This window comes from Brienomyrus brachyistius, chromosome 5 (genome assembly GCF_023856365.1).
Source record: "Brienomyrus brachyistius isolate T26 chromosome 5, BBRACH_0.4, whole genome shotgun sequence".
In the NCBI taxonomy this organism is placed as follows: domain Eukaryota; kingdom Metazoa; phylum Chordata; class Actinopteri; order Osteoglossiformes; family Mormyridae; genus Brienomyrus; species Brienomyrus brachyistius.
In genome coordinates, this window is record NC_064537.1 from 20,488,453 (window position 1) to 20,498,505 (window position 10,053).

At 40.5% G+C, this 10,053-nt stretch overlaps 1 protein-coding gene across 1 annotated transcript; it reads left to right on the plus strand.

Moving 5' to 3' along the window:
- The first annotated feature begins 959 nt into the window (after positions 1-959).
- dhrs7cb (dehydrogenase/reductase (SDR family) member 7Cb) lies at positions 960-9,614 on the plus strand. Its single transcript, XM_049015303.1, has 7 exons — positions 960-1,126; positions 2,333-2,489; positions 3,914-4,026; positions 4,677-4,887; positions 5,952-6,044; positions 6,267-6,425; positions 7,273-9,614. The coding sequence occupies exons 2-7, from the start codon at positions 2,336-2,338 to the stop codon at positions 7,479-7,481; spliced, it is 939 nt and encodes a 312-aa protein (XP_048871260.1). The 5' UTR covers positions 960-1,126; positions 2,333-2,335; the 3' UTR covers positions 7,482-9,614.
- The last annotated feature ends 439 nt before the right edge of the window (positions 9,615-10,053 follow it).

Consider the following 10,053-nt stretch of genomic DNA (forward strand, 5'->3'; position numbering starts at 1 on the left):
AGCTCTTGCCTTGTGGCACTGTTATTGTCTTGCCCTTGATCTGACTCGTCCATAGAGCGACAGCTTACAAAGGCTGGACACAAACATAAGCAGACAGAGTGATGCACAGTAGGCCTGTATAACATTATTACAGCACATGATAAATCAGCAAAAGAATAAAGAATAAACAATCCATTCATTCGTGCTTCATAACCATTTATCAAAGGCAGGGTCTCGACAATCATGTAGCCTGTTACTGGACACTCAGGCTGCGTGGTCCATCTACATTTAATTAAGAAGCATTGATCCATGGCTAAAATGCAACTTAAGCTGCTTCTCAGTGTACGCATCTCCGCATCGTTTGTCGATGCTACATTGTGCCATCATATGTAATTTTTATTTTGTGTCAGTACAATGGCACCTCTTTCAAAGTGTAGCTCCTTTGTGAGAAATAAAATGGAGCAATTTGCTGCTAATCGACTCCCCTTTCACATTTGAGGGCTCCGGGCCACTTTCTGCCTTTCAGGAGGAAGATAAGTGAACGAGTTGGGCATCCTGAGGGGAATGCACAATAGACAAGGCTGACCCTGATGGTTCTTCGCCGATTGTACACTTTGAAAAGACAGGCTTGTGTACTGTGTTGCCTGGAATAGGTTCTAGGTGACCCCATAACTCAGGGCAGGATAAATGGTTCGAAGGTGGATGGATGGTACATTTTCAAAGCCACAAAGCTGCAAACGTAAAACAATTCAGAACAAATAAATCCTGTGTTTTGAATAAGTTTCAGCAGAGAAGAAGCAGAGGAGAGTTCTTTAGATTATATATGACTAATATGCTCCATTTATTCGGAGGACGCACAAAGAAACAGCCGCCCCCCCCCCCACCTCCCATTTTTCTATGCTTGTTGGCCACAAACTGTCATGCTATGGATAATACACATGTCACACATGAAAACTGACAGACTCAGCTGCAAGCTATTAAAAGAATTCAAGCCCCAGCAAGCTGTTGCAGTAGCTTTGCAGAGGGTGCCTGTGAATGGAGGGAGAGTCGAACTGCCCCATCAACTAATCAAACCTGGGAAACAACAGTCACTCTCAGCTTGGATTTTGCTCCTCATGTACGGCATCCCAGATCAACCCGATCGCAGGTGAGTAGCTATGTCAGAGCAGTGGTAATGCCGTCACAGCACAGTGTTGTGTCAACCTTTCCTGTGTTGTGGAGACCTCACTGTAAACTCTCCTTCTGTCACCCTCCTTAGCCTTCCGCTTGCTGCAGTTTGCTTTCTTAATCTTTTTGGCATGGTTATCAGCCTGTTTCATTTGTGACAGATGTGCGGGACAATGAACAAAGCCGTTTTGTGTGAACTTGCTATTTTTTAGGTACCTTCTAACAGAATCCTAGTGGCCACACTGTGTTCGGCATTTTCTGGACAGCTAATCTAGGCCGGGGTATATTTAGAATCAGCTCCCAGACACACTGTACATGGTGTGGTATAATGCTCTTGTTACAGAGCTGGCAAGTACCAATACAGAAGTCAAATAACTTTTACTGTTAACATCCATTTTTTGTAAGTCTTGATATCTAAGAATAATCTTTTGCTTGAGCTGGCCCTGGGGTTAAGAACATAAGAAATTTACAAACGACAGGAGGCCATTTGGCCCATCGAGCTCATTTGGGGAGAACGAGCTTAGTTCCTTACCAAAATTCAGATCCCAGCTGGGGGTGTGTACACCAACACGTCCCCTTTAAATCGTCTTTCAGTGCGAAGACAAGGTCTGAACGCACTGTGCCTTATGCCTGGGTCACTGTAGCCAAACCTGGGCAAGTCAATTAAACCAGAAAGATTATTTCTTAGATTTTCACTTATTCTCCTGGGAATAAAACACACTTTATCAGATATACATGATATGTAATTTGGTCATTTTTGCTTAATATTGAAGTTACACACAACATTTTCTGTTCATAAAAATTTGAAAATATTTTGATTATGCCTGATCTTTTCGGCAAACTGAGGACTATGTACCTCAAGAATTTTTTTAGGAAATTATCCTAAGCAAATACACACACACATACATATCTACACACACACACACACTCCTTGAATGTAATTTCCATTTCTTTCTATGTTTTTCCGGTTTTCCAAGGGGTCACTCTATTCCTAGAATATGTGATTGGTAGGACTGCTCCCATTAGTTCATCAAGATCTTTTCCCCGAGCACCAGCCCCTTCACATTTTTATGGTATCCCTTGTGTCTGTACTGTGCTCGTTTCTGACAGAATTATCTGCGACATGAAGTATCCCCACCAAGAAACGTGCTAACCGATTTGATGTGTCTTTGCATTTGTCTTCCAGAAAATGGGAATAACATCCATTTTTGTCCTGCCCATTCTGGTGGTTCTGGGGGCAGGAGTGTATTATGTCTACAATGAGGTGCAGAAGTTCATGTCCAAGTCTGTGGTGCGCAACAAAGTGGTGGTGATAACAGAAGCCACATCGGGAGTAGGAACCGGTAACATTTCCTACATGCATGTCCTACACTTTTTATGATACAAACCAGTGGATTCTCAAAATATAGTCATATATCCACACTTTCCATGGAACCACACATTCATTCCTTGACATCCTGGCTCAATCACTGAAGAATCTTTATTACACTGGCAGAAGTTCCATAGTGTTCTGTGTCAAGCCATAAATTGAATATATACACTTGCATTTTCTTAGAAATGAAATTCCAAAAATTATACTACATAATAAAGCTCAGATTTATTAAATGAGTATCAAGTTGCTAGGCCTGTTTTATATAGAGACTGCAGGACATGGAGAATATTGCTGACTGACATATAAATAATTTGTTCTTTATAGCAGGCGACACCAGAGAGAAGTATAATTAAAACAGCATATTAGCTGAGATAAGTGCTGCTAGGTAAATACAGTGACGTAATTGGTCAATATAGAATGAAGATGGGACATAATTACTCGTCTGAGGACATTTATGAGAGGACATTTATAACACTAAGTATTTCTGAACAAAACACCAGGTTGGTTTTGTTGTCACCTCTGACTTTCGAGAAAACACAGCGGAAATAAATACATTTTATTCCACATTATGTTATAATACATTTTTTACCAGTGCACCAGTGTTCCTTCTGTCACTATGGGATACCACTGAGTATGGTGCCACTGCTTACTTATTTGAAATTGGGATTGATTTGGGATTGATTTGTTTCCATGCACCAGTATGTTCTACATCAGGCTGACACTGAATCATCTGGATATGTGGACAATTTGACAACATATAGGTTCAGTTTTACTGCTGTAGCACTGTAAACCATGGTAAACCACTGTAAAACAAAATATCTAGAATTTAACGCCTGCATCTAATTTAACAAAAATATATTCATGCACACTGGAGGAGATCACGGCAAGGTATAGACATGAAAGGACTGTCATTTCCAATGTGTCGAATGCTTGCCATCGCCAACCCCACCCAACATCCACATACCGATAGCTGGTCTTCCCCATGTCCCCTATAGCAGTGTTTCCCAAACCGGATCTCAGGGGCCCCCAGAAAGATCCATGATTTTGCTCCCTCTCAGCTCCCTGCCAGACTGTCTTGGGGTCCCTGAGGGCCGGTCAGAGAATCTCTGCCCTACGGTGCTGTCTGTGCCCTGCCAGCCCCCATATTCCTGATCTCCACCCCCCTGCTTCACTGTATGTCACCAGCATCAGTATACACAACCCCATGGACTGAAAAGACCAAAACAGAAACACAGCTGTGAGCTGGGGGGGGGGGGAGATACAGTTGTCTTCTGCCACTGGAATGGCGGAACGGCAGGCTTCCAGTTAGCTAGGGGCCGGCGGCTCATTTTACGTGACAGAATAAATATTGGGCCATCTCTCTTACTTTCTGTCCCTCATTCTCTCTCTCTGTAGAATGTGCCAGGTTGTTCCACACACGGGGGGCCAGGCTTATCCTCTGCGGCAAGAGCTATGACAAGCTGGAATCTCTTTGCGATGCGCTGAGCAGTGCGTCAGACCCGCGCGTGGTGCGTGTGCCCCAAGCTGCCGCCGAACTGCATCGCTTTACTGATTTTTCACTGAAGCAAATCTTCACGAAGTCGACTGCAGGCTCGCCCAGCTGCCGCGGCACAGCATTATTCTTTGATGCTTTTCATGTCAAAGCCTTGACCCTCTATCCTCTGTCTCATTTTAAGCATCAACATTTCCTCCACATCTGATTAAACAATGGGGGGATTTCCGCTGAAACAGCACGCTGTCCTTGCATATTTATAAGTCTGGAAAATCATTTCACATGGAGCACCTCACATTTATGATTTCGTCTAGAGCTGCATGTGCAACATATAAATTAATAATACAGGAAATCAATTAAATATGAAAAGATCTGCACCACCGTTCTATTTGAAATATGTACTATTTGACTCACTGATTTAAATTAAAATTTAAATCAGTCAACAAAAATAAATCAGTTGCTTAATTCTCAAGGGGGTTAACAGGCCACATTTCATTGTAATTCCTCTAAACTTCTAAAATGCCAAAAAAAATAAAATTCTAAATGTAGAAATATGTGCGAAAAATTCTGCGATGTCGATAACTTTTATCATTTTCTATGATGCATGATGACGATGTTAAGGAGTGTCTTTCTGATAATTTGTGATGCTCCTGTTTCCCATCAAAGACCTTCACCCCCAAGCTAGTGCAGCTCGATTTCAGTGACATGGACAGCATGCCAAGCATCGTCACAGAGATCCTCGGCTGCTTCGGCTGTGTGGACGTCCTGGTCTGCAACAGCAGCATGAAGGTCAAGGCTCCAGTGCAGACCCTCTCTCTGGAAATGGACAGGACAATCATGGATGTAAACTACTTTGGACCTGTCACCTTGGCCAAAGGTACACGCTGGCACTGGTGCAGTTCAGTGCTGACCTGCTTCTCAGTTTTAATTACCAAGGGTAAGACAACCACGTAAATAAGGACAATGTCAGACGTAATTAAGCAAACGTAAATGGCAGCAAGAGGTGCGAACTGTATCTGTTGAAACAGCAGAAAAATCTCTTCAGATGAGGTTTCTCTCCCTTTTAATCCACTTTGGTACCCTTATTGCTTGGGTCTGATTGGTGTAACATAATGGGACCACCCAGTTATGTCGACTGAAAGACAGCAAACAGAGGTCAGGGTGCGCTTTGCCTCCTACCCAAAACTGCGCAGAAGCGTTATCGCACTGCTCATGCTGGTAGCATGAGGGTGAGAAGGAGGCATAATTAGGGACACAAGGAGTGACTGCAGAACATTCGCATTTAACATATTTAGCAGATACATTTATCCAAAGCAACGGTACAACTGAGGCAGGTAGCACACTGCAAACACACATGCTATCAAAGAGTCGACTATGCATTAATGCAGGTAAGCTGAGCGAACTGAATGCCCAGGTACAAATGTAAGCAGTATAGGAGCAGCAGCTACCCAACTTGTAATGAAGAAAGATCCTAATCAGACTATTAATGGACCAGAAGTACAATAGAAGAACATTTAGGGAATGTAAAGAAGCACCAGGCTGGAATTCGTGGAACAGAGAGGAATTGAGGCGTTCCTTGAAGTTGGAGGGATCTCCAAGCTGCATTGGTTTGCGGGCCAAAGGTGGTGAGTTGGGACATAGGTTCTAAGGGGCCTTTTGATGGAGATGGGTACCTGCCTCAATTTATGATAGCAAGGGTGGACTTTCAACTCCCAGAAAGGGCTGTGTTGTAGAGTCATTCACACAGACTTGCCCAAGTAGAAATATACAACTATACAAATGCTTAAAAGTGTAGGATGTTCAAGTTTATAGATAACATGATTAAACAAGTCCCAGAAAAATAACCCAGAATCAGGATAAAAATTATGCCCATTCTAAATCCAAACCTTATTCAATGAGGTCAATCACAAACTTTAAACCCACGTCCTTGTCTTGTTGCAGGTGTTCTGCCGTCCATGATCTCCAGGAGGACTGGTCACCTGTTACTAGTTAACAGCATCCAGGGCAAACTGGCTGTACCATTCCGCACTGCGTGTATGTATTTGGTAGAGCTTACAAAATGTGTTCAGTTTTACTAGAATTAACAAGAGAACATGAAGTGAAAAGGGGGAAAATCTCAGCTGTAGGACTGAGAATGAATTCATCAATAGTAGCATTTCAAGGAGAAGATTTTGTAAGAGTACAAAAAAGGAAACAGATAACTGGACTATTTTATTGCTGGGCTGCTCCTGAAGTTTCACTTTCCTCTTCTTGGAGATGCGGCATCCAAGCATGCGGTGCAGGCCTTCTTTGACTGCCTGCGGGCCGAGGTGGAGGAAAGCGGCATCTCAGTCAGCACCATCGGCCACACCTTCATCTGCGCTTCGGCCCAGGAGCTCAGCCCGTCCTCCCCGTCTGACAATCCCTTCTGGACCTGTAAGTCACCAAACTGCGGCTGGGATTCAGTAGCGCCCTACTCCCTGCAAAATTAAAAAAAAATCTGCAAAATCTCCTGACTCATTGCTGATACATGCACATGTTTGTTTAAAGGGGCCCTGTTATGCTCATTTCTACTAATAATTTTATTTTTGGGGTCTACTAGAATAGATTTCCATGCTTCAGTATTCCAAAAACACATGATTTTTTTTCACAACCTGTTCTTCTCTGTTCACTTCGTCTGTAACTCTGTCTGAAATGATCTGTTAAAGCTTTAAGCCCCACCCCCCGTGAGCCCAGTGTGGTCTGATTGGTCAGCTTGTCATGTAGGTGGCCAATAAAGATTTTGTTATGAGGTGACCTCACCATGTCACAGAAATAGAAGAGTGGTTTCTGCATTGAGTGTTACTCCCTTTGGCGTGATCTTTGGGCCTTGAGACTTTGCAGACCGTTTACATGCACATAAAGCTTTATAACACACCAAATGAAAAACTGGAAAGGCATAATCGGGCCCCTTTAAAGTAGACCAAAGTCCAAGTAATTATTATCTCAGTTCATGCTAATGTCATAATATTAAGATGTGTTTTGGGGATTTAGAAGTGAATTATTGTCAATACATTTTATTTCATCAAAGGTGTAGGTCTGTTTTCAACTTTGGTAGCCCCAAATCAGCCCCAAACCCCTAAACACACATGCCACTCACATAGGACTGGCAGGGATATCTCTATAGTGGCCATAACAAAATGTATGTATGTGTATTTCATGTTCTACATGTACTCTAATCACATTTGTATGTAACTGTTGGTAAGCTCCCCATGGTGAGAACAACGTCTCCTTGTTCTCCCAGTCATTTACAGACAGCTGTCCCATGGAGTTCACCCAGTGGACCTGGCTGAGGAGATTCTGAGCACGGTGAGCAGGAGGAAGAGGGAGGTCCTCCTAGCCCACCCCATCCCAAGAGTGGCACTCTATGTCAGGTCCGTCTTCCCAAGCCTCTTCTTCGCTGTGGTTGCGGCTGGTGTGAAGGACTCAGCCATGGCTGAACAGCTACAGTAGAAAGAGAACGTGGGTGTACAGAGTGGCTGGCACATACGTGGCTATTTTAGACCAAGCCTGGTCCATTTTCTATGTGTGTGCAGTAGGTTGCAGTATAAGGCTAATGAAACATAGGAGACTGAAAGTGAACGTCTGTAAGGAGGTAATTTAGTCAATAGTTTTAAGACATGATAGACTGATGTGGATAACGAGGGGAAATAAGAACAAAAAAGAATCTATGAATTTTCTGTCACGTAAAATAAAACCCGTTTGACAGCATTTTTAAAACCTCAGACTGGTGAGATGTATTCAGTGGAGAAAACAGAAAGCAGTATTTAACTAAGAATTAGAGCTAAGTTCTCTATTATATAAACATTGTCATGTAGAAATTATTAAGAAACATCGGCATAACAAGATTTTTGCGTCATTATTTTAGATTAAATGCCATAAAATACGTTTCTTAATGTTGATAGGATAGATATCAGACGTATTAGTGGTATATTTAGGAAAACAGCTGTTTCCTTAATGTGTCTCTGTATATGAAGATGTTTACAAATTGGAAAAAAAATCATTGTTATCAAATGCTAACTTTTACTGACTTTATTAACTTTAAGTTATTACCACTAAGTTCGAAAGCATCAGTATTATTCCTGACCTCTTAAAATTCGTTTTGACGGCGTTTGTGGAAACTAGCAAAACACTGCCCCCTATTGGCGAATGCAGTGAGTTATTGCAACAAGAAAAAGATCGTGCAAAATGATTGTCTGCTTTTGTTGTGTTGCGGTGGCTTGGAAAATTTTTGAATCCATCAGCTATTTTTCGTCAATGTACCAATGTACGCGGTCGTGCAAAAATGAAATAAATATTTTGTAAAACAGGTTCTAAATGACAAATTTCACAAAATAAACAGTATTTACCCCTGTTCTAGAAACACGTTTCCTTTTCTAATTATTTATGTCATAGATAGTGACGCTAAAAAAATCTACAAAACAAGTAGGAATATGCAGGACAATGTCACGAAGCTGATCAGGGAAGCGTGTCACTGGCAGCTGTGCGTCAACATGGGCGACCTCCAGACTTACACAAAATGACTAAAACGTGCATAAACACTACGTACTAAACTAAACTAAACTACATGACGCAACAGACGCAAGCACACATCTAAACGTAACTTCACCTTGTTTAATCTGTTCGAATTTAATTTTATGTCTTGCATCTGATGTAAATAGGTTCTATGTTATAATAAATAATCTCCTTCAGTAAATATCACGCTGGGTCCTATAGGCTATATGGAAGCCTGTTTCCGCCACGTTAAAAAAGTAAAAATAAATATTTATCAGAATTACAACTTTATGTTTCGCTAATTTATTATAATTATAATTATTATTTATTAGACACCACTACAAAAAAGAGTGCAGTTAATATGTATGTGTTCGTATTGATGCTTTTTTAGTGTTTGTTGGATTTAGTACCGTATTCACTGAATGACAGAATTTTAGCGGATCTTAAATTATATGTCATACTGGTATAGCCTACTTAAAATTTGGTTACAATCAATTTTCAAATGGTTTTTAAAAATCAGATTGAAAATTAATTTCCAATGGAAAATATGACGGAAATATTTTGTGATTTTGTCCGTCGGTCCTCCACTTTCACTCAGACAAGCGGTTTTTCAATTCAATTCAAATTATTTTTATATAGCGCCTTTCACAACAGAGTCGTCCCAAGACGCATTACGTGGATGTGTTATGGTACATTACAACATCATTAGAACATAATGTTTTGAACATGAATTTAATTTCTGGTATTATTCTAACACGTGCATGAACATTTTTATTTTTTTGTAAAATAATAACAACAACACGTTTTATGTCTTCATGTAATATACTTTGTGGTATTCTGCAATCCGCACATATCACATTTTAAATCCTGGAATAACGTACATAAAATTGTTGTGCCAAGTAATATTTGCTCACATGGGATGAATATGTGTTCTTTTTAAGGTGCAGCTATACAAGTTGGCAAAAATACAATTAAACATTTGTAACTTGAAAGGCGATACGTCCTTTCAGGCGATACGTTATTTATTACCCTTTACAAAAATGTACTTTTTGGGTAACTCATCATAATAAAGTTGATATTTTCAAACAGCCATTCTTTCCATTTTTCTTGTGAAATGCGTTTCCGATGAAGATAATAAAAATAAAAATAAGTAAAGATAAAAAAATGAATTGAGATTAAATATAATTTCCTCAGCACCCTGTTGTAGTCGGTATTTAACACACTGACATATAAAAACGTGGATGTTTATTATCTATCATCTTAAGAGATGAAGAACATTTTCTTTGGCGTAGATCAAAATTAAATAGCAAGGCCACGCAGACAAAACAGCGGAAATACGTGCAGAAAGCACGTTCGAAAAACTATGCAGAGGTAAAAATGTATCAGTTATATTGTGGATGCCGTAAAAATGAAAATAATAATTAAACCAAACAAAATTAACCACTTTAAACAATTACATAATATCTTAACATGAAACACTTGGAACAGAGGTATAGTTGGAGTCATCGGCCTTACATGTAATTTTGTTACT

What these genes read in the sequence shown, in the direction of transcription:
- dhrs7cb (XM_049015303.1), top strand. Translation starts at nt 2,336, where the DNA reads ATGGGAATAACATCCATTTTTGTCCTGCCCATTCTGGTGGTTCTGGGG. An exon ending in TGTACCATTCCGCACTGCGT is followed by an intron (nt 6,045 to 6,266) that starts GTATGTATTTGG and finishes CTCTTCTTGGAG; the next exon opens with ATGCGGCATCCAAGCATGCG. An exon ending in TGACAATCCCTTCTGGACCT is followed by an intron (nt 6,426 to 7,272) that starts GTAAGTCACCAA and finishes TTGTTCTCCCAG; the next exon opens with TCATTTACAGACAGCTGTCC.